Below are 25,437 nucleotides of genomic sequence, written 5' to 3'. Positions count from 1 at the left end.
AGACGGGTAGGGAATTTGATGTCCCCTTCAAGGACAGGGCTCCACTGGTTAACTCCCTCCTATGAGAGTCCATCTCTGAAAGGTTCTACTGCTTCCCAGGAGTGCCACCAGCCAGAGACTGATCCTTTAACACACAAAGTACAGACCACGCTGAACTTTATCCTTTTATTCTCTGCCAACTGCACGGCAACAGATCACTTTACCGGACGTTCCTCTGATTACTAGTGAGGCTAACATTTATTTTTCTCGTTACTCACTTCCCTCATTTTCACCTCACCCTTATGTCCCCACCCTCTGCCAAAAGCCGAAGAGAGGGATGGTAAGCAGTGGGGTAGGCAGAGGGAGGACTGCCAATCATCCCGCAGAAACTCTCATGGCTTCTTTATCTTTTACTGATCATTACAAAAGGAACACATGCTTGTCCTAAGAACATAAGTGAACTACTTCCAACGAGGGCGTGAGCACTGAAAGTCCACCTACCATCCTACCACCTGCAGGGTGAGTCAAGGCAGCAGCCACTCAAGGCCATCTCAGCCTTCCTCCCTTTACCCTCCCACAGGACCTGCTGTTCAGGCTACACATTCCACGGAGCGATCAGGCGAGAAGGTTAGGGATCTGGGTAGGACTGGCTGCTTCCTACAAAGCTTCCCGGTCTTGCTCCAGGGTGCTGGCTGGGAAGGAAGCAGGAGAGACCACACCAGTTGTTTGTCTGTAATCAGAGGAGCAGGTGAAGGGAAGTCAGCTAAGATTACCCATCTGCCTTGACTCCCGTCCATATGAAAAATGACAGGCTGCTCATTGCAGCATCTGAGTGGTGGCCTTTGTTAACTTCTGTCCCTTGAGTGCAATTCTTTTCCTTTACAAAGTGGAATAGAAAACCTAAGAAGAGGGCTGGCTTTCCAGCGTGAACCCTTCTCCCTTTTCGCAAGCCCTAACAGAGCCCTGCATCCACTTTTATCCATCTTGTTTCCAGACAGTGGTTTGAAATAACATCCATTGCCAGCAGGGCCATAACCAGTCCTCACTAAAGGAATGCCACTGAAGCCATATTTCAATCAGATGCCAAGGCCCGAGCAGAGAAGGCCTGAGCAGAGCTTATAGTGTGAAAGGGAACCTATTCGTGCTATCATAAAATCTTTTAGAGGAAAAATGATCTAAATGTTTAAATTCTTTGTGCTCAGAAACTGGCTATTGTGAATGAGAGAAATCCTCGCCCAACGGATATGGAACCTCTGAAAAAATAAACCATATATTTCTCCTTTGTCTTTGAGAGATGCAAATGCCTACAGAATGGGAAAGTCTACTTCAGAGGCAGTGGGTTACCAGTCTCTTGGTAACCAAGGGAACAAAACAAAACAGCACAAGATGTTCAAACTGGGTATGGTAGTGCATACTGAAGCTCCAGCTCTTAGGAGGATGAGACTGTAGAATCATGAGTTCTAGGTCAACCTGGGCTAGTAGCACAATTCTGTCTCAAAACCAAAACGAGAGAGAGAGAGAGAGAGAGAGAGAGAGAGAGAGAGAGAGAGAGGAACATAAGAGTTTAAGGTTAGAAAAAAATCTTTGTCTTACCTTCATCTTCCCCTTTCCTTATCACCACTCTTTAAACCTGATCAACTACTCATCTCTTCTGGTATCACTCCCCAGGAGACCGTTTCCAGGAGTCTGAGGTTCTTGCACCTCATTGTGTCTCTAAGCTGGTCTACTGATAGGTTAACTTTAGACACACACAATAGAGGCTTACCTTCATGTGATTTTCAAGTAATAAAACTTTCTACGAGAATCTTTTGTCATAGTTAATATTCGTCCTTAACTTGTCTGGATTTAGAATCAGCTAGGAGACACATACATCCCTGGGCATGGCTGTAAGGGTGCTTCCACAAGAAGACCCACCCTGAACATGGGCAGCACCATTAAGCTGGGAACTTAGACTGAAAAAAAAAAATAAGAAAAGGGTATTGTGAAGGAGGAAGTTCTACCTCAAGTGTTTCCATTACCAAGGACACCTTCCCCACCATCACATGCTCTGAGCTCAAGAAATTCCCACCTTAAGTTGAATTTGGAAGATGTTTGGTCACAGTGATGAGAAAAACCAATGAGTGGAAAATTGGTACCAAAGAAATGTGGTCATTAATACAAAAAGCATGGCCATGGGAACCGGTTTACCGAAGGAGCATGGACAAGTTTAAAACTGTGGGCAAGAAAGGCCAAGAATACCATAAGCAAGCTTAATAAACCATTCTGATGGGAATTTGGAAGACCAGAGTGCCTAAGAGAAAGACAGATAGTGGAGGCCAGCTCAGGAGGTTTTAGAGACAAAGAAGAATTCCAGTGAGAACTGAGCTATGGGCCACGCATGCTACATTATGTATAGCAAAAGAATCAGTCCATATTCTGCCAATATCCTGAAATTTTGAGTTGGGATGAGTGATGGAGGAAGGTCATTGGTTAAATAAAAAGAAACTGCTTGGCCCTCATTGGTTAGAAGATAGGTGGGAGGAGTAAACAGAACAGAACGCTGGGAGGAAGAGGAAGTGAGCTCAGACTCCACAGCTCTCCTCTCGGGAGCAGACGCCTCAGAGAGACGCCATGCTCCCAGCTCCCAGGCAGACACACGCAATGAAGCTCCGACCCAGGATGGACATAGGCTAGAATCTTCCCGGTAAGCGCACCTAGGGGCGCTACACAGATGATTAGAAATGGGCTAAATTAATATGTGAGAATTAGCCTAGAAGAGGCTAGATAGAAATGGGCCAAGCAGTGATTAAATGAACACAGTTTGTGTGTTGTTATTTCGGGCATGAGCTAGCCAGGCAGCCGGGGTGCTGGGGAGGCAGCCCTGCTGCTCTTATTACTACAGATGAGTTAAAAAATGATAAACTAGGTTGTCTGGAAGAGCATATTTCAAGATAGTGTGTCACTCAGTAGGGAATGTGGTATGGTTGGTGCCTACTGCTCTTAGCTCTACAGTGAGAGAAGACACACACGCTCGCGCTCACACATACACAGATGTGAGACCACAGGTTTAAAGACGTAGGCATGGTAGGTGGGGAGAAAGCAACTATATTTGTTAGAGAAGTTAGTGTTATTAAAGAGAAGCATTGGACTCATAACCCACTTATTTATTCTTTTTTTTCATCAACACACAAATGTTGTCACCTTTGGAAAACACATCAGGTCAGCCACAGCACTGGTCTAGACCACAGACGGCGATCCCAGTGTAGCAAACGACTCCTTGTCATTCCACTCTATTCATTAAGATGGACATAAGAGTTTTAAATTAATTATTCATTTGTATGTGCATGGATTATTATCTGCATATATGTGCATGCCTGGTGCTCATTCAGACTTAGAGAGGGCATCGGATCCACTGGAACTAAAGTTACAGATGGCTGTGTGCTGTCATTTGCTGAGAACCAAATTTAGGTTCTCTGGAAGAGCGAGTATCCAGTCAGTGCTCTTAACCACAGAGCCATCTCTCCAGCCCCAGACAGATATGAGGTTTAAAAACATAGCTTTTGCTGAAAATCCAACCCTACTTAAAGACCCTGGTGTTGTAGTTCTTGGTCCTATTGCCTCTGCAATTATGTAGGAAAATATGAATTTTCAGGCAATTTGGGGACATTTTCAAAGTATTATAATTGTACCATCAATTTTTTTTTTCATTCTTTCCCCAGAGTCACCAGAAAACCGGGAATATCTAGTGAGGATACTTCATTGATCCCATCAATGTCAAGTGTGAGCAAGCTCGAGAAGGGATTGGAGTCATCCCTCCAGCCCTTTACTTCCCTGTTTTAAATACTCAGTCTTCCAATTCTTTATGAAGCCGCTACTCTAAAAAAGATCTCTTTGCCCACTGTCAGATATTATGAGCTGTATGGTGTAATTTTTGTTCTGAGAAATGATTTGGCTATCTAAACCCAGACAGCATCTTCTGTTCATCTAAGCAAATTTGCTGGCTACAAAGTCCACTCCAGAATTGGTTCTCTCTTCCTTTTAGGATCCATTTGTGCCAACACTACCCCAGGCTATCAGCCTCATTCTTACTTGCCGGCTATAATCAGGTAAATTGCTCCTGTCCATTTTCATTTACAAAAAATAGGCTGCGGGATAGACTTGGCCCACAGCAGAGCTGGCCAGCCATCAGCATCTCCATCTCGTTAGTAGACAGAATGGTTTTGAAAGGCACTGTGTCTCAGAAAAGTACAAGAAAAGCATGTCTGGGGGAGGGGACACACAAGCGAGCACCTGGATCCCATCCATCTCCTGACTGCTGCAGCCTTTCCCCATGCCCACTTAGCTAATCAAGCCAGGTGACTTCTTTAAGAGCGCTCATGGGGACATGTGCTTGTCAATTTTAGGTACTTTCTGAAAGACGGGAGTTTTTGATGGCCATCATGATATCTTACTTAAAAGCACACCTTAGGTTATAGGGCTGTGCCCACATGGGCATGTCTTTAATAATCCAGGCTTCCACTGACCGTCTGGCCATGTGGCCAGGTCACTGACCAGTGATGCGGAATCAGGAAAAAACAGAACATATGGCCCTTTATCACCTCTTACTTATCAGCATATAACTCATGTCCAGCGGGTTAATTAGTTCCTGTCTTTTAACCAAGTGGCATCTTTACAAATAGCATGTTGTCTACTTACCTAGGAACTATCTATCATCCACATACCAAGTAGCTCAAAGTCAGCCAGAACTGTTTGAGCCTCTACAGTGTCAACTGAATCCAGACATCCTAGTTGTAAGAGATGCTCCCCCCCCCCCCCGTACCTATCTCTTCTTTGCTCTCTGGGGGGGGGGGGGGACATGGTTTTGTACAGACCACCCACATTCTTTAGTATTGAAAACAACCCCTTGTATGATGTGACTTCTATTCACTTTCCAGGCTGCTTGTTCGCTTACAGGTCATCAATTTTGTTTTCGTAAATTACCAAATAAATATCCGAGTCCCTGTCAGGGCTTATTCTTCCTGCTGCAACTACTTCACCTTACCCGGGACTGCAGGGAAACCACAGACAATATACAATGAGTATAACTGCATCAGCAAATTTCTGTTTGCACAAAGAGGCTGCAGACTGGCTCTGGCCCCCAGGCAGTAGTAGTTTGCTACCTCCTGGCTTGTCTGGCATACTCGCTGCTTTGCTCAGTCCTTAGCGGAATCTTACTCCAAAGAAAGGCACCTAGAGGGCATGACTGTCAGTCTCCTGTCGTTACATCTTCACCTCCAAACTTGGGGATAAGCTACAAGTCTGAGAACAGGCACAGGGTTGGGAAGTCAGACCAGCATTAAGATTTTGAATGAAGGTATAAACTAAGGAATTCTTTTTCCAAATGAGGCTGCAGGCTCATGTGTCCAATGAACCAATAGTGAAGTGTATGGGTGAATGGATACAAGAGTTCTGAGTATTAGAGATAGGAGAGACAGGTGAAACCTCCCACAGAGCAGGAGAATACATAGAGAAAATGAACTTCAAACTAGGTGGCACCTTTCAGTGTGGGATGGGAGGTGACAGGAGGGCTAACCACGTAACTCAAAACTACAGCTGTGCCGGGCGGTGGTGGCGCACGCCTTTAATCCCAGCACTCAGGAGGCAGAGGCAGGTGGATCTCTGTGAGTTCGAGGCCAGCCTGGTCTAGATGAGCTAGTTCCAGGACAGGAACCAAAAAGCTACAGAGAAACCCTGTCTCGAAAAAAAAAAAAATTACAGCTGTTTTAGGTAGATATTGTTGGAATACCTACATTCCTACCCTCAATTTCTCTCCCTTGAGTCTAAACTTTGGTTTATTTCTTATGATTACTTTTATTAGGCTTATTATATGATTAAGTTAATCATGAAGATGAAAATGTCACTTTCCTTCACATTCAGTTGCAATTAAAATTTAAAAACTCTTAGAATAATTTCCTGTATAGAAATATATACCCTTAGTAGACTGACGATAGATAAATCTCACTCTCAAAAACTTTTATATTTTGTTTTTCTTAAACAAAAACGTCGATAAAGCAACGATGCTCAATTTAAATGTCACATTTTATCTAATTCTGTCATGTTTTAGAAATGAACAATCCAGCTGGGCGGTGATTGCGCACGCCTTTAATCCCAGCACTCGAGAGGCAGGCAGGTCTCTATGAGTTTGAGGCCTGGTCTGTAAGAGCTAGTTCTAGGACAGGCTCTAAAAGCTACAGAGAAACCCGCCCCCCCCCCCCCCCAAAAAAAGAAAGGAACAATCCTCTGGAAAAATTGTTCTTCACAAAGCACCAAAGTGCTTGGCTATTTGAATAATCGTATATTCCTTAGTAAACATGTTTCCTTTTTGTCCTGCAGAGGTTTTTCCTTTTTATTCTGAACCTAGTAAGAGTAGAAGAAACTGCTATTATGGTTTTGTAGGATCTATACGACTTCCTTCGAGGTGATTTCATTGAATTTAAACTCATTCCCTATAAATTGCCAGGCATAGGAATAAACAGAACAGTGATTTCTCTATTGGAAATGCTCACAGCTGGAAACGGCACAGAGATTAGGACTCTAAGACATCCAACTTGTTACCTTGGATGGAAAATGTACAAACTAAATGTCAAGAAGAAACAAAGCAGGAGAAATCTGATCCAGTTAGAAGCTTCGCAGCTCTAGATATACAGAAACTCATTGAGCACCAATGCTGCCATTATCCAGGGCAGAATTCACCTTCACTGAAGAATGTGCCAACAGTCTTTTTAAAAAATATGTAAACTCGTCCAGTTTTACTAATAACTTTATTTAAATAAGACACAGGAACTTCTATACTGAAAAAAATACAAAACAGAAGCCACACATTTCTTGTGTAAAGCCATATTATATAACTTGAATACTGTTCAGCGCAGTGGCTAAAATTTAAACAGTTTCCAACAAGTTTCTACAGCTGGATGTAGGATACATTTGAGCTCACCAACTTCTGGGGAATTTACATGGCAAAGCATAAGCTTTAACACATTTGGTTCGAAACTTTAATATATGCTAAAAAACAAATGTACAACACAATATTTAGTTTCTCATGAGAAAAATAAAAGCACATCACTATAAATATCGTACATAGATTTCATCACCAAAAAGCATATTCAGTCCATCTTTCCGAAATTGATGATACTATTGCATCTTAAGACAAAAGCAGAGTATACGATCAAAACATCATGTAATGCTAAACCAGATATCAGAAGTTAAATGGAGCTCATATTTATCTTACTGAACTAGTAATTTTCTCCCTTTAACCATAATCTACAAAATATAGTATTTTCATCAAGGCCTGAGATTATTAGGGTTAAAGGTGTCTGCTGCTGAAAAGATTGTTTTAAAAGGTTCCCCTGTGAAAATGGCAAAAGTAAACTGAGTCCTTCTCCATGACAGTCTCCTATAATATAACACTGACTAAAGGAGCCAGAATGCACCTTCAGGAGAGAATATTACTGCAAACTTTGGTGGAAAGGAGAGAATTGGGTTGACAACACAACACACAGAATACACACATACACACACAGCATTTCGTAAAAATTAAAATGGTGTCGCTTTATCAGCTCATCCTTCTCCAAACTCCTTAGAAGAATCAAAGAAAACCTCAGGAATGATTTAAGGAAACTGGAACATCCCTTTAACAGTAGGCAACTTGTTCCCAAATTCTAAAAACAAAACAAACAACAACAAACTGTGCCATCCATTTTAGGTGGAGATGAGAGAACTCTAGGCTCCCACTGAAAGCAAAGGAATACAATACAAACGCTTCCCTTTGCTTTTGTGTAAGCTCTGTGTACAGACCAACAGTGTCTCAAAGTCAGACCCTCCAACTAACCAGTCAGGGATCTCTAGGGCTCTCTCACACTTCCTGGACAACTTCTGTCAAGTCTGCAAGTTCAAGGCTATTCGCTTGGGGTTATGTTCTACTCCACACATTCTAAGTCTTAGCAAAATTATTCATGATAGTGTTATCTGAGGCTTAAATCAGACAGCTTTAAGCTATTGCTCTTGCAAGTCAACAAGAAGTCTGCTTGCTTCTGCTGCATTGGTTCTGAACACACTCATACTCTCTACATGAATGAAACTCATTTCCCAAATGCTTGAGGAAAACAGTAACCAAAATGTCTCACTTTTTAACCAGCAAATTAGAATTTCCTGAAGTGAAGCTAAACATAAATATGTCTTTAGATAAAAATAGTAGCAATTATGACCTTGATGGCCAATATAAACAAAAATCCGTCATTATTTATACCTGCAAAACTTCACTTGCTTTGAAATTAAACCCAGCCATTCTTTTATTTAAATTTCATCACACAATATGGAATGTTTATATACAGTCTACTACTGAAGCTTTATTTGCAACATTGTAACAGTCATTAACTGAGCAACACCTTAACTTTTTTTAAAAAAAAGCCACATTTACACATGTTGAAACAGTGAATGCAACAGTTGTTCTACTGGTAACCACACGACAAAAAAACGATGTCATACACCACAGATTTGCTGGTTCTCACGTTCCCCATGTCCAGGATTACCATCACCTAGGGCTGAATGCACTTCTTTTTCTAATGTGGAATGGAATGAAGAAAGGGAAATGCATAAAATAAGGAAAGGCAAAAGAGTGATGTTCCCTCTTTAGCTTTGCAGCTGTGAAATATTTAATATCCCAATGTGACATACATTCCAAGTTACCTGAGTTTAGACTTCAACTGAAGTACCTGAAGCTAGGCCATAGGGTGGGCACTGTGCAACTGTTGTGGCCATTTTTTTTTTTTGCATTGTATGTATTATAGAAGTTAGAAACAAACACCTGGATCAATTGTAAACATAATCCTGAAGTACAGTATTTTCCATAGGACAAAACACAGCAAGACATTTTCTACTTAGACAGGCAACTTTTTGAAATAGAGCTTATTCATACTGAAATTTTGGAACAAAACACAGAACACAGTACTAATCTGTCAGACATACTATGAAATGCATAGTCTCCACTTAAATGCTGAATGACACACACATTTTGCAAGCATTACTGCTTTCCACAAAAACTGCTGAATAGGAGGAGTGGGTCCCTGCCAAGATCAGTGTTAAGAGCTATTTTATGACGCTAAGTATTTTGCTGTTGGTGGTGTTCAGAAAGTTTGTCACTCCATGCAGATAGATGTCTGAGATCTCATTCCCACACCACGGAACACGGGTGGAGGCCAGCTCCCCGTGCTTCAGATCATCACATAGTTGTGAGTGGAGATGTGTTCTTCTGCCTGCAGATCTTGTAGGAGCTGCTGCTGCTGAGATGGCTGCTGGCCAGAGGGCTCCAGGGAGTCGACTGTGCTGGTGTCATCAGAAAGAGACGTGAAGGAAACCCGGGAAGAGAGCTGCTCTACCGTTAGTGTTGCCAGAGCTGAGCTCTGGCCAGAGTTAGGAGAGTTCTTGAGCATCAGGTCTGAGGCAGGTAGGAGAGGGCCTAGAAGTTTTACAGGACAGAAAGCTGATCCGGTTGGGATGAAATTAACCTTGTTTTTGTCAGGACATGAAAATAGAGGGGCCGAGATAGGCTGACGAGACCTGAAACCATAAAACAAAATTAGTTTGGGATCACTATAAAATTAATTACTTTGTGGATAAATTGAAGTTCTCTAACAGCTAGAATGTGAATGACAGGGATGGGTTATATACACACAGAGGGAAACATCTTCCATAGCACAGGTCAGTTGGGAGACTAGCCACATATAGGGCACTGAAATAACATTTAAAGAAAAAACAACTTTCAAAAGGGCCAAGCAAATTTTTAGAGATCTTTGTTTCCAATCACTGTGGAGGATAAAAGAAATTATACACTGTTCCTGATTATTATACATATTTATGATAAACTTTACTGTTAAGAAGTATAAAAAGGATGCTATTTATCATTTATTTGGTAATAAAAAAACTTATTCAACTTTTTCTGGATCTTCAGATAAACATATGGAAAAAAAAAGTTTTCAGTTGTCTCTCAACCAAAAGAAGAAAGTCCATGTCTCCAGCCCCATCCCACTAAGCCAACAACTAACTCCTGTGTAGGCTCTGTTCCCTTCTAGGCTGCAAGAAGAGCAGACTGCATTGGTCCCTACTGGGACATACACCAAGAGCTACACAGTCATCTTCTGAGTATTTCTAGAAGCCCCAAGTTTTCAACATGAACCTCTTTTTTTTTTTCTAATTTAATTTCTGACTTCTTCATATTGAAAACTTAAAATAAAAAGGGACAGAAAACATGAATTCAAGAGTAAACATGCTAGATAAATCTATAAAGAAAACCACTGTCCCTTCGATTTGAAGAATCGGAGACCATCTGTAAGATGCTGGTGCATGGACAATAACCTTTCTCCTAAATGTATTTCTGTCAGCCAGCTAAACCAACAGTTTTTTATAGAAAATTTCTTAAAATTTTAAATATTAAAAATTACTTTTCAAAAAAGAAAATGAAAGAAGAGAGAAAAACAGTATAGCGAGAATGGAAAGAGAAAGAGAGGAGAAGGAAAGAAAACAGGAAGGAAAGAGAAATGGAGTTGGGAGGAAGGAAGAAGAGAGGGGAGGGAAGGAGCAGCAGAGAGAGAAGAGAAAAGGAAGGCATTTCAGCAGCAAGGGTGAATTCCTAAGCTTCCCATACTAGCTTATACATGTCTAGCAATCCTCATCGTAGGAACTTCTGTCTATTCAATTCTCTTTTCTTAATTTGCTTTTGAAACAAACATCAGCTGGACAGAGTAGTTGATTCATCTGTAATCAACATCTCAATAAAAAGCTTCAGATCCCAGCTGACAGAAAAGACATTACTTACGCCATTTCCTCAAAGACTTTCACTCGCTCACATCCCTCTGGGGGCTCCCGTTTGAACATGTAGCTGTTGTTTGGTTTGGGAGATGAAGCATACTTGGGTAACGGTGAGCTACTCCCACTGTCTGTAAATTTAAAGCAGTTATATTAACTAGGAGTTGAAAGAGCTTTTAAATTAAACTTGATTTCTGAACAGCCCTATTTCGTTTACTACAAAGCCAGCCTTTCGTCACTGCAAGGGTATTTCTAACAGCCTTGTGTAGTACATTAAAAAAAAAAAACTTAAATATAACAGTAACCTGCCATACCACAGAATATAAAAGGATGACATTTTAGCCCTGAAAATTTCGAGAAAATCATAGCTGTAATCTGAAAAAAATATTGTACATGAATGCAATAATATGCATTAGTCATACAAAAAATTATAGGATTTATAACAATGGAGGTGATTCTCTATATGATATCTCATTGGCCAGCCAATTAAATTAAATATTTTTATATGTGAATATTTTTTATCACAAAAGTTTGTAACAAATGATTCATTTAAAACACTAGGAATAATAAGCTTGTAGGGCAAAACAAGTTTGCAACCTGTCTTCCATCTACCCATAATAATGTTTAAAAAGATAATTTGCCCATAATTTTGCCTTTAAAAGCTCTGTTTCACTGCTCCCCTATCCAACCTTCCTTTATCCCAATCATCCCGTGGCCCCAAGTTCTCCCCATCCTCCCCTTCTCACTTTTCTCTCCCCATCTCCCCTTACCCCCTCCCCCCCAACCCTTAAGATCCCGATTTTTGCCTGGCAATCTTGTCTACTTCCCCTACCCAAGAGGATAGCTATATGTTTTTCTTTGGGTTCACCTTCTTATTTAGCTTCTTTAGGATATCCAATTATAGACTCACTGACCTTTATTTATGGCTAGAAACCAATTATGAGTGAGTACATCCCATGTTCATCTTTTTGGGTCTGGGTTACCTCACTCAGGATAGTATTTTCTATTTCCATCCATTTGCATGCAAAATTTGAGAAGTCATTGTTTTTTACCGCTGAGTAGTACTCTACTGTGTATATATTCCACACTTTCTTCATCCATTCTTCCACTGAAGGACATCTAGGTTGTTTCCAGGTTCTGGCTATTACAAATAATGCTGCTATGAACATAGTTGAACAAATGCCCTTGTCAGATGATCGGGCATCTCTTGGGTATATTCCCAAGAGTGATAATGCTGGGTCCAGGGGTAGGTTGATCCCGAATTTCCTGAGAAACCCAAACACTGCTTTCCAAAGTGGTTGCACAAGTTTGCATTCCCACCAGCAATGGATGGGGGAACCCCTTCCTCCACAACCTCTAAATTAAGGGAGCCATCTTAGGGTTGGGAAGAGACTTGGACCTAGAGGGGCTTCCAGGTGCCCAAGGCGAGGTTCCCAGTTAGTTCCTGGGGCAGCTGAAGATAGGGAACCTGAAATGACCCTATCCTATAGCCATACTGATGAATATTTTGCATATCACCATAGAACCTTCATCTGGTGATGGATGGAGATAGAGACAGAGACCCACACTGGAGTACGGGACTGAGCTCCCAAGGTCCCAATGAGGAACAGAAGGAGGGAGAAGACGAGCAAGGAAGTCAGGACCAAGAGGGGTGCACCCACCCACGGAGACAGTGGGGCTGATCTATTGGGAGCTCACCAAGGCCAGCTGGACTGTGACTGAAAAAGCAGGGGATAAAACCGGACTCTCTGAATATGGCGGACAAGGAGGGCTGCTGAGAAGCCAAGGACAATGGCACTGGGTTTTGATCCTACTTCATGTTCTGGCTGTGTGGGAGCCTAGCCAGTTTGGATGTTCACCTTCCTAGACCAGGATGGAGGGGGGAGGACTTTGACTTTCCACAGGGCAGGGAACCCTGACTGCTCTTCAGACTTGAGAGGGAGGGGGAGAGGAGTGGGGGGAGAGGGTGAGGAGTGGGGGGACGGGGAGAGGTGTGGGGGGGGGAGGAGTGGGAGACTGGGAGGAGGCGGAAATTGTTTTTTCTCACTAAAACAAAAAGAAAGTTTAAAAAAAGCTCTGTTTCAGTACAGCTTGCATTTTAGCCACTAACAACACGAAAAATCCAAAAATATCTCTACCAAACATGTTTTCCTCATTTTTTTTAACCCACAACAAAATGGTCTATTCATGAAAAGCTATAAAACCTATGTACGAATTCTCCTTTTCCTATGTGGCAAAAGTGTTTGGAAATCTAAGTTCACTAAGATGTGTGATTATCTTTGTAAGATGCCAAGTTGTAAATTCAGTCACAGACCTGTTTAATATACTGACTCTATTACCTAACTTCTGACTTAATGAAAGCCAGTGCTCACTGTTCAATACTAAGTACACAATCAAGTGGTATGTATCATTTCCACATATTCTGAAAAATGGAATTAACAATAAATTACATGACTTGCTTTAGTTTATGATATAGAACTGTCCAGCACTCAAAACAGAGTAACAAGGTACATAACACATGCTTAGAAATCTGCACACTAACATTTTATTTTGTGATGTTTCAAAAGTCAGTCTTAGGAATGTAGATCTACGTTTACATTTGAAAGTGGCTGTCTCCCTGGCTGGCAATTACTTTGAAACAGCAAGACTACACATTTCTACAAAAACTACAAAAGCACATAGTTTATTACTATTAAACATATTCTTACAGAATATGCATAGAATAACTTCTTAGAAGGAATCAAATCATAGAATGACATTTAGGGTTTTCTTTATTAACTATTCAGACTTAATGATTTTCTTAGACTCAACATTTACCTGTTTCTTACTTAGACACAGAAGAAGAGAGGGTGAAAACGACCTCCTGGTCGGTGGATGTAATGGACTCAGAAGCCTAAGTCTTAGTGCTGTCTGGGAGTAATGTTCATCTATTAATACTGGTCAACTACTAAGCTGGTGTGAATAAGGCCGTAGACTACCCTCTCAACTTGAATCTCACTTCACTATTCAAATAACACATGAGGTCAAGAATACAAGTGGGTGTATATATTCCATACTTTCTTCATCCATTCTTCCATTGAAGGGCATCTAGGTTGTTTCCAGGTTCTGGTTATTACAAATAATACTGCTATGAACATAGTTGAACAAATGCTTTAGTCATTTGATAAAGCATCTCTTGGGTATATTCTCAAGAGTGGTATTGCTGGGTCCAGGGGTAAGTTGATCCCGAATTTCCTGAGAAACCGAAACACTGACTTCCACAGTGGTTGCACAAGATTGCATTCCCACCAGCAATGGATGAGGGTACCCGTTCCTCCACAGCCTCTCCAGCAAAGGTTATCCTTGGTGTTTTTGACTTTAGCCATTCTGACAGGTGTAAGATGATATCTCAAAGTTGTTTTGATTTGCATTTCCCTGATTGCTAAGGAAGTTGAACACGACCTTAAGTGTCTTTTGGCCATTTGAACTTCTGTTGAGAATTCTCTGTTCAGTTCAGTGCCCCATTTTTTAATTGGGTTAATTAGCATTTTAAAGTCTAGTTTCTTGAGTTCTCTATATATTTTGGAGATCAGACCTTTGTCTGTTGTGGGGTTGGTGAAAATCTTCTCCCAGTCAGTAGGTTGCCTTTGTGTCTTAGTGACCATGTCCTTTGCTTTACAGAAGCTTCTCAGTTTAAGTAGGTCCCATTTATTCAATGTTGCTCTTAATGTCTGTGCTTCTGGGGTTATACATAGGAAGCGATCTCCGGTGCCCATCTGTTGTAGGGTATTTCCCACTTTCTCTTCTATCAGGTTCAGTGTGTTGGGGCTGATATTGAGGTATATACACGCTAGAGTACTACGCTGCGGTAAAAAACAATGACTTCTCGAATTTTGCATGCAAATGGATGGAAATAGAAAACACTATCCTGAGTGAGGTGTCCCAGACCCAAAAAGATGAATATGGGATGTACTCACTCATAATTGGTTTCTAGCCATAAATAAGGACCACGGAGTCTACAAGAGGTGAACCTAAAGAAGCTAAGTAAGAAGGTGAACCCAAGGAAAAACATATAGTTGTCCTCTTGGCTAAGGGAAGTAGACCAAATTTCCGGGGAGAAAATGGGATCATGGGGATGGGGTGGGATGGGGGTAAAGGGAGATGGGGAGAGAAAAGGTAGAAGGGAAGGAGGGGGGACCTGGGAAACAGGAGAATTGGGATAAAGGAAAGGTGGATAGGGGAGCACGGAACCACAATTCTTAGTTAAGGGAGCCACTTTAGGGTGGGCAAGAGACTGGACCCTAGAGGGGCTCCCTAGTGCCCAAGATGAGGTTCCCAGTTAGTTCCTTGGGCAGCTGAGGATTGGGAACCTGAAATGACCCTATCCTAGAGCAATACTGACGAATATCTTGCATATCATCATAGAATCTTCATCTGGTGATGGATAGAGATAGAGACAGAGACCCACACAGGAGCACTGGACTGAGCTCCCAAGGTCCCAAGGAGGAGCAGAAGGAGGGAGAACATGAGCAAAGAATTCGGGACCACGAGGCGTGCATCCACCCACTGAGACAGTGGAGCTGATCTACGGGGAGCTCACCAAGGCCAGCTGGACTGTGACCGAAAAAGCATGGGATAAAACTGGACTCTCTGAACATGGCGAACAATGAGGGCTGATGAGACGCCAAGGACAATGGCACAGGGTTTTGATCCTACTTAATGTGCTGGCTTTGTGGGAGCCTAGCCAGTTTGGATGTTCACCTTCCTAGATATGGACGGAGGGGGGAGGACCTAGGACTTACCACAGGGCAGGGAACCCGGACTGTTCTGTGGACTGGAGAGGGGGGGGGGGAGAGGAGTGGGGGGAGGGGGAGAAGGGTGGGAGGAGGGGGAGAAGGGTGGGAGGAGGGGGAGAAGGGTGGGAGGAGGGGAAGGGAAATGGGAGGCTGGGAGGAGGTGGAAACTTGTTTTTTTGTTTATGTTTTTTTTTCTTCTTTTCGCAATAAAAAAAAAAAAAAAGAATACAAGTGGGTGAACATGGACGGCATGAAACGCCCCATGGAGGTTTACTCATCAGCATAGCACAGTCCACCAGTAAGTGGCATCTACTAAAGCAATGACTTTGATGTCTTTAACAAGTCTTTCATGCCATTAGCTGGGGTGTGACTACATAGCAATCAATGGTCCACCGTATCATCACGGAAGAAATGCCATGTTGGCCACAGTTACATATTCGAGCCTATTACACAGTTTCTCTTTATAAGCACTTACTATAATTTCAAAAAAAAAGTTGAAACTAGTCATGAACTAGATAACCTGAAAATGGATACATTTTTTTCTGCCGCAATTTAAAATAATTATTTGTCTTTAAGGTTTTATTTTTCCTTTAATTTCAGAGGTAGTAAGTGGTCTTTTGTTTTAACGTATCCACTTAAACATCCTTATTCGTTTTTAGAGGGAGGGTTAATGCTAAAAACAAACACAAATGTGTTCAATGATTTAAATCCTTTTGCTTTTTCAATAAAAACCATCTGGCCATAAGGGAGTATTTATAGCTTATATTTAGTAATCTGAAAAGACAGTGTAAAAGAACTACAAACAAATATTTGGGAAATCTGGACAATTTCTATCAAGTTATCATATAATTTGATTGCTTATCTTATTGTGATAGATCCTATTTATGCACACACTATACTAATATCAAATTCAAGTAACTTCCCAAATATTTTCAAGTAAATTAAGACTTGGAAAAGTTTCAAATTATTATAATTTAGAATTATATATAGAAAAAATATTCAATAAACCATGTGTGTTTATAATTAATTCTCTTTCAGAAATGACATTTAGTATTTTATACACTATACTCTATGACCCACAATCCCAGAATAGATGTAATTTGCATATATGATTGTTGAGTCATATATGTAAATAGGTACATAAATTCTGTTTTTGTTTGTTTTTGTTTGCTTGGTTTTGGAGGGTGGGATAAATACAGGTAGGTATATTCTTTGTTATGGGTTCTACTGTAGCCTTAAGACTGTACATATATTTTGTCACTATTAGATAATCAAATAAAGTTGTAAGCAAACAATAATAAATTATAGTGCTTTATTTTGTGAGGTGCTAGGAGTTGAATGTGGTATCACACACATGCTAGATAAGTGTTCTAACACTGAGAATATTCCTAGTCAAAGCGGTGATTCTTAACCCTAGTTTACAATAGACCCAGTAGAAGCATTTTTAAATTCCAAAGTTCACATCTCATCTCTCAAAGGAGCCCGGCTTTTTTTTTTTTTTTTTTTTTTTTTTTATTCTCCCCTTTGAAAATGCTTCCAAGCGTATCTGAAATAAAGGCAAATCTGAGAAACGACTGTTAAGAGAGTTAGGAATTCTAGTCTGCAATCAAAATACCTGACTTCTACCTGTGCCTACTTAACATAACCCCCATAGTATTGGCTCATCTCTGGCTTTTGATCCATAAAACAGGAATAACTATTGAAGCACTGTTATTTTAAAATATAATGTAAAAGGACTAAGGCATAACTAAAACACAGAAAGCTCTCAAGAACACTGGCAGTAACAAATTCCTATCCTGCAAATTTTACACAGGTAAACCATTGAAACTATTTCACTCTTCGTTCTCTCTCAGGCAGAAAAGGATGCAGTAAATGTTTTAAGTAGATTGACCCACACTAATGCTATTTAGTTAAATAAAGATAACATCCTATCTCTTGCAAGAAAGCAAGGTTATCTTTGATATGAATTTATGTGTGTGTGTGTGAGTGTGTGTGTGTGTGTGTTTCCAAGTGCACCTGAGTGCATGCGTCCACGGATGCCAGAGGAAAACCTGAGGTTGTGTGTGGAGTCAGAGTAGATGAGCTGGCCAGTGATGCTCAAGGACCTACCAACCTGTCTCTACCTCCCCAGTGCTAAGATGACAAACATACAGGACTGTGCTAAGGCTTTCTTTTGTTTTGTTTTGCTTCTTCTTTATGGGTTCTGGGATCAAACTCGAGTGCTCATGTTTGCATGGCAAGTGCTTTATAGACTGAGGCATCTCCACTATCCTGGTAATCTTTGGAATATCAGATTCTCTAGGAATGCAACTCTCTAGTGTCAACTTTGGCAGCTAATGACAGCAACAACTTGACTGGGAGATCTAATCTAACATCTTAAAATTAAAACTAATGCTTAAACCATTGAGATCCTTCAGATTACTTTGAAAAAGAAATTATTTTGAGGATGTATCTAGCAGCAACTAACCAAAAATATGAATATAATTCTTATTCTTTCCCAAGTAGGTAGTTCACTGGGAAAATGAATATAGTATGTTGAACACTATATTCAATGATATATTAAGAATATAATAAAACGGCATAAAAGTTAGCCTAGTGAGTTATGTTAGAAATATGACTAAAATAAAATGGATCTATACAGAATTACTAATTTGGTGTTAAAATTACTTATTTTGCTCAGGAAATTGAGTTAGTAACTAGAGTATGGATGATGGACAAAGGAGATTAGGGAAACCATACAATTATGTACCATTTTTGGCAATTAGCCTTAAGAAACGGGTAATATAATCAATTGTATCAAAGGGTCCGCACCTTCTTGTAACTCAAAAACTAAACTGGGAAGGAGAGCTTACAACAGTCCCTTTGAGATAACCATTAAATTTCAATAGCACATACACTTTAGTTGGGATGAATATATAAATTACTCATGTGTGTATTTGTGTGTGTGTGTGTGTGTGTGTGTGTGTATGATTATTTCACAAAAGGAGAAAATATGACTACACTACCTTTTGCTACTTATATTTTTGAACGTTACTTCAGGTCTGACTACATTTTGAATAAAATATCTAACAACCATTGTGAATGTTTGTCTCATTAGTTAAATGCTTGTCATATGTAGGTACAGTACTTTAAACGCTAACCACTTATTCTTTGGGTATACCCCAAAAGGATACGCATTTCTAGATTCAACTATAGAGGGCTCTTGTTTTGTGTTCTCACAATAAGTAGACTGTCTTTACTACAACATAACCTAACAAGATTCAATTCCTGACATGCCACTCGAAAATAGTAGTTGAAGATGAACACAAATCCTATGATAGAATATAGTCTTCAAATCAATCTATGGACTAAAATCATACTTTTATTAGTTTAAATCTTAATAGTGAAACTAAGTATAAATCATAGATTAGAAAATATTTTGTATATTGAAAATTAATTTAAGAATTTTGGGAAATTCTTGCAATATAACCTTTATTTTTACAGCCTCAGGTTTTAAAATGATTTTAAAAAAAATCCAGAAGGAACATAAGCAAGTAAGTAAGGACCACAAGGGGTGCACCCACCCACTGTGACAGTGGGGCTGATCTATTGGGAGCTCACCAAGGCCAGCTGGATTGGGACTGAATAAGCATGGGATGAAACCGGACTCTCTGAACATGGTGGACAATGAAGGCTGATGAGAAGCCAAGGACAATGGCATTGGGTTTTGATCCTACTGCATGTACTGGCTTTGTGGGAGCCTAGCCTGTTTGGATGCTCACCTTCCTGGACCTGGATGGAGCGGGGAGGACCTTGGACTGCCCACAGGGCAGGGAATCCTGCTCTTCAGACTCGAGAGGGAGAGGGAATGGAGTAGGAGAGGGGGAGAGGAGTGGGGGAAGGGGGAGAGGAGTGGGGGAAGGGGGAGGGAAATGAGAGGCGGGGAGGAGGCAGAAATTTTTTTCAACAAAAAATAAAAAATAAAAAAAAATCCAGAAGAACCAGTTTGCAAAAAACTCAAATGTTCATATTTTAAACTATGTATGTGTATATGAAGGATGCTCGAACTCATACTAAAAATGTCAATACAACTTTAAATGTTCATTTCACCATTTACTTTGTGTGAAACAGAAGATAAAGCAATATACTGATAATATCTTGATGAAACTTTAGACAATAAACTCCAATTCTCTTTTTTAAAAATTCTCACTAAACAAAATGACACAAACATCATTAGGCAGAAACCCACAGGGAAACATTACCTTCACGTTAGGCTGACCTTACAGCCCTTCCTCTGCACCATTCACAACTTGTCTAACGTTGGCAACCATTTCCCACATCCCCACACTGGAACCTGGCTATCTTACTCATGTCCTTATATTCCTTTGTCTAAAATACATCATCAGCCACCAAAACTATCTGCGAACATACAAGAAGAATGTACTGGAAAGTTTTTTCAGTTACTTCCTATCATTAAAACAAGTAAACTGTGTTAACTTATTTGTGGAATAAATATAGATTCAAAATAGCTAAAAAAAAACCAGTGTGTGATACAAGTTTGAAAAGCGAAGGGTTAGACAATTAAACCGCATACTTTCTTGGCCTTCTGGACTGTAGTACCTCCATCTGAGCTATGGTTCTTCAAAATTAAGCTGGTCATGTCCTCTATGTGACATGCCCACAAGATTCTTCCTGGCCCTTGAATGTTCTTGGGAATATCATTAAGACTTCTTGTAATATCTAGGTTTTCTATCTCTCAGTTCTTATTTTCTCCTCTCCGTCATTCACACATATCCAATTTCTTACAGTTCTCTACACACCTGGCCCTTGCAGAGATGGATGTTACATGAAGCCCATTCTTTCTGCAAAGGCCGTAAGATACAGCATGAAATCTCTCTAAAAGATCATTATTGGCATCTAGACCATTAAGAAGTTAGGAAAGTTACCAATTTCTATACGTCTCAAATTAGGTAGCCTGTAATAACAAGTCCACGTAATCATAGGAATATGGCATATAGTAAATAACAAAAGTATAATCACCTAACCACATTTAATCATAACAATCTTATGAGGAAACTGAGAAACCTAGAGGTTGAGTAACTTGTCCATGGGCCCATAATTAGTACATGGCAAGGCAAGGTTCCAATTGATTACCCCAAAGTCAGAGTTCATTACCTAAGCTTTCTGCTTCACTAAATCTTGATCTACTCAGTCTGTATTTTCATTAGACATATGAGGAGGTGACAAAATGATCAAGTTCCTTCCTAACACTTTGCTTCTCTAATGAAAGGATTACAGCTCAGGCAACCGTTGTGGGTTGGCCTTCTGCTAGGAGATGGAATAAACTACATATGAGGAGGTGACAAAATGATCAAGTTCCTTCCTAACACTTTGCTTCTCTAATGAAAGGATTACAGCTCAGGCAACCGTTGTGGGCTGGCCTTCTGCTAGGAGATGGAATAAACAGCAGCCTGTAGGAGCCCATCTCTCTCAGAGGATGACAAAAGATGATATGGAAACACCTGACAGATTCCTTTTTTTCTCTACCCCTATTGATAACCTATAATTTTTTTCTTCAGTCATGATTAAAATTTACCAATTATCAACAGAGTATTTAATATAAGGGAACCATGACACATGTCTTAGAAAAGCTACTACCTTTAATTTCATTAAGAAATTTGGACTTTATGGCTTCCCAATCCCTTCACCAAAGTACCTATGACTAAGTTTGTCTACTTTTTTTTCTCCTTTAAAAGTACTACACTCTTCTCAACTGCGTGGTGGTGCACAAGCAGGTGGATCTCTGTAAGTTTGAGGTCAACCTGGTCTACAAGAGCTAGTTCCAGGAGAGACTCCAAAACTACAGAGAAACCCTGTCTCAAAAAACCAAATAAATAAATAAATAATAAAAATAAAACAGTATCACACCCTATGAACATTTAAAGAAGCACAACATATAATTTAATAACTCAAAGAAAATGACACCAGTATTTTCAATATAGTAATAAAGATACTACGTTTTTAATATGGACATATTATAAAGAAAGTTAGTATAAGAAGATTTTAGAAAATCCCTATTAGTTAACACCATACCTGGCAGGTATGACTGAATTTGGTAAAGACAACACAATGAACAAGACTAGGTTAACCATTGGTGCTTAAACTTACATGTTAGTAAACAGGTAACAAGATGAAATAAAATACATATGAAACTTTCATTTGCTTATATTCTAGACTGAACTATAACAGATACAATTGAGTTATACTTACTAAGTAGTTTTGAACTATGAGTAAGATAATTATTTATAGCTGTTACATTATCTGTTATTGGTATGATTGTAAAAATTGTATAAAGATAAGAATATGGCAATTTCAGGTTCTTATAAAATGCTTCCAGACATTGTTAATGTGTGCAATGTTTCATGTGATCTTGAAAAAGAAGACTGGGGCAAAGACCTTAGTGACATAATTCTACAATAGGGCAGTTTTGACTTGTCGTATAAAGTTCTATGTTGGAATAGTATTTTCAATCTATGCATTTACCATTAAGAAGTTCTTCTAAAACAACGGGGCAGTTTTAACATGTAATATAAAGTCCTTTGTAGAAAGTGTTTTAAACTCTAGTTTTATCACTAAGAAGTTCAAACAAACAAAAACTTTTTATATATTTGTTCAATGAATTTAAAGGTAAGGTGGTTAAAACATATATTCAACATTTGTTTTCATACTATCAACCACAAAAAAGTCATAAATTTGAGCAGATTAGGCTATGTGAGAAGGAAGAGAGCTAAGGCAAAGGTGTGAAAGACCAAAAGTGAAGAAGTAGAACCCTAGAGAAAAATACAAATATGGTTAAATAAGAAATATGAATAAGAAAGTGCCCAAACAGGTTATTTTAACAGACTTTTTAGTATCAGCTCTAGACACTAAAGAGACAAGCTAACATTTTTTATTTGTTTTCTGGAGAAGAAGGATTGCTTACACTTAAAACTCACAGTTTAGTAATATTAATATTTGAGTCAAATTATAGTGTGAGTTAAATGGGCTTATATACCCTAGCTTAGGAAACTCCATCCACATAGTGTATTTCTTTCAAGAAAATATAGCTTCAACCACAAGTAATCAACTTATGGACTCTTGGAATATAACTCTTTGTAGCTGGCCTCAATAAAATGGTTCCATTTATTTCATAATTATAACAATCACTGTTTCTACAAAATCTTGCAAAATTGCAGAACTTTCTAAAAACTGCCTAAGTAACTTGTGCCAAAGATTCATGACAAACAGCAGACTGAAGTCTAGGTTTTATGGTTTGCCCAGCACTAGTCTGGCTACCATCAAGGAACATTGGCAGAGCTGCTAAAAAGCTAATATTTTGTCGCTGCCATCTGTACTATACATTTTTTTCCTTGCAACTTGGACATGATGATGTAGAAGGACTTGGGCCAATTCTTTGGGTATATTTTGATAATGTTAATATAAGAGATGTCAAGATGAGAGTTTGTACTCTGAATTTGAGACTTAGGAATTATTTCTCTATTAGATTAGCTAGCCTTGTAACTCTACACATGTGGCCAGGCTGCTTTCAGTCTTTAGGTTACTGGAAAAAACCCTAACAAAATAACAGAACTCAACCCAAACAAACAAAAAAGCAACAAACAAACTCATATGAAAATCTCCACCTGAAATAAGTTCTCAAACAACTGTTGCTTTTTCAACAGAGTGGTTTTTGTTCTGGCATTGCAACTGATAGAGTCAAAGAAAAAATGTGCTATCTGTAACAAATTCTTTAGTTGAAAATGATAAATGATTCATGGGGAGCAGATATAAATAGGGAGAGATAACATTAGGAAAGTCAAAAAATGGGTAAATACATAACAGATGAACGCTAAAAATAATCAGCCCACCAGCGCACCTTTCAATAGAACATGTATGCTCCCTGCATCTGATTATTTCGCTTCCTGCATCATTTCTCTTAAGTCTCCTAGGAATGACCTGAGCTCTTTTACCAAAAAAAATCTTTGAACTACAAAGTACGCAGGTACACAAAACAGATTCTAGGTGATAAGAAAATTACAGTACTTATTTTTCTGTTTTCATAATTAATAAAACTAGCAAGAATTATTTAGCTTCTACTTTTGTCTTTACTGGAAATAAAAACAACCATACACAATGTAGAATAAAAACATTAATTATCAGGCAAAATTAATATTAAAAATTAAAAACCACTTTAAAACTCTGTATTTTGACAGAGAAGTCACAGGTCAAAGACTCTTCTATAGTGGGAATAATTCAATGTACAAGTTCCACAACTGATAAACCACTTTCTTTTTATCTTTAAATATTCTAAACATTGTTTAAAATGCTAAATATTGGCAAGAGTAGGCCTGAGGCAGTGAACTCCACAGGAGCAGGACTGAGCCAGCGACCTAGGCTAAAGAGGGCCTGAGACAGAGAACTCTTCTGGAGCAGGTACAGGGGAGCAACTGCTGAGCAAGCGGGCCAGAGCCAGAGACCACTGTGGTTCCAGGTGTGAATCTGGGACTTTCAAGAGAATAGACCTGAGCCAGGACCTATGCAGGTCTGGGACCTCTGAGGGAGTAGCAGAAACCAGAAATTTCTGAGAATCTGGATGTGAGTCTGGGACCTCTGTGGGAGTAGGCCTGAGCCAAGTCCTCTGCGGGTCCAGGCGCACTATAGTCTGGGACCTCTGAGAGAGAAGATCAGAGCCAGAGACCTTTCTTTAAGACCAATCCCAAGCCAGGAACCTACTCAGGAGCACATCCAGACCAAAGACATTTATAGAAACAGGTCTGAGCCAACAACCTAGACAAGAGCAGGCCTAAGACAGCAAACTCCATGGGAGCTGAGCAAACCTGGGAGCACTGAGTGGCCTCCAGGAACAAGGAGTGACAACCAGAACCATGGTACTGACTGTACCAGAAGGAACAACCATCTGAGCCTTGGACTCACTGGCACCTGCAAGATTTATCACCAGAGTCACAGAAAGTACCAACTACACCAATTAGAGGAAACGATGAGTAGACAAGGGAAGAACAGATGCTACACCACAAAGAACAATACAACCCCAGTAAAATCTAGAGACCCTACAACAGCAAGACTTGAACAACCAAATATAAATTAAGCAGAAGAAAATGACCTAAAAAATAACTTCAGAAGAATGTTTGAGCCGGGCGGTGGTGGCGCACGCCTTTAATCCCAGCACTCGGGAGGCAGAGGCAGGCGGATCTCTGTGAGTTCGAGACCAGCCTGGTCTACAAGAGCTAGTTCCAGGACAGGCTCCAAAACCACAGAGAAACCCTGTCTCGAAAAACCAAAAACCAAAAAAAAAAAAAAAAAAAAAAAAAAGAAGAATGTTTGAGACTCTTAAAGAGGAAATGAAAAATTCCCTCAAAAAAATGGAAGAAAAGACAAACAAAAAAATTGGAAGACATCAGCAAATCCCTTAAAGAAAACCAAGAAAAAGCAACCAAACATACAAAAGAAACTATTCAAGACTTGAAAACTTAGAGACAATAAACTCAGGTGGAGGGAATTATAGAAACAGAAATTATGAGAAAACCATCAGGAACCACAAATGCAAGCATTAACAGCAGAATATAAGAGATGGAAGAGAGAATCTCAAGCGCTGAAGATACAATAGAGGAAATAGACTCATCAAAGAAAACATTAAATCTAACAAAAGTTTAATGCAAAATATCCAGGAAATATGGGACACCATGAAAAGACCAAACCTAAGAATAATAGATATAAAAGAAGTTCAACTCAAAAGCACAGAAAATATATTTAGCGAAATCATAGAAAAAAAAACTTTCCCAATCTAAAGATAGATATGCCTATGAAGATACCCCCTCGCCACATAATA

General features: G+C 39.6%; 2 protein-coding genes across 3 annotated transcripts in view; one reads left to right on the top strand and one right to left on the bottom strand.

Moving 5' to 3' along the window:
- Nucleotides 1-3,747, top strand: part of Ica1 (islet cell autoantigen 1) — a 157,181-nt gene extending 153,434 nt beyond the window's left edge. The window contains exon 14 of the mRNA XM_041675536.1: nucleotides 3,678-3,747. Within this exon, the coding sequence (XP_041531470.1) occupies nucleotides 3,678-3,721 (44 nt within the window). The 3' untranslated portion in view covers nucleotides 3,722-3,747. The remainder of the gene's footprint in view (nucleotides 1-3,677) is intronic.
- Nucleotides 3,748-6,674: 2,927 nt separating this feature from the next.
- Glcci1 (glucocorticoid induced 1) overlaps nucleotides 6,675-25,437 on the bottom strand; it is an 81,178-nt gene continuing 62,415 nt past the window's right edge. For both annotated transcript variants that reach the window (XM_041675393.1, XM_041675395.1), the window contains exons 7-8: nucleotides 10,808-10,928; nucleotides 6,675-9,552 (exon numbers count right to left, since the gene is read on the bottom strand). In XM_041675393.1, the coding sequence (XP_041531327.1) occupies nucleotides 9,207-9,552; nucleotides 10,808-10,928 (467 nt within the window). In that variant the 3' untranslated portion in view covers nucleotides 6,675-9,206. The remainder of the gene's footprint in view (nucleotides 9,553-10,807; nucleotides 10,929-25,437) is intronic.

The sequence above is a fragment of the Microtus oregoni genome, unplaced genomic scaffold (assembly GCF_018167655.1).
Source record: "Microtus oregoni isolate MIOR12 unplaced genomic scaffold, Mior012 000026F_ref0000081, whole genome shotgun sequence".
NCBI classification, from domain to species: Eukaryota; Metazoa; Chordata; class Mammalia; order Rodentia; family Cricetidae; genus Microtus; species Microtus oregoni.
The sequence above is the reverse complement of the archived record's forward strand: the minus strand, read 5'-3'. Positions and strand labels throughout refer to the sequence as shown.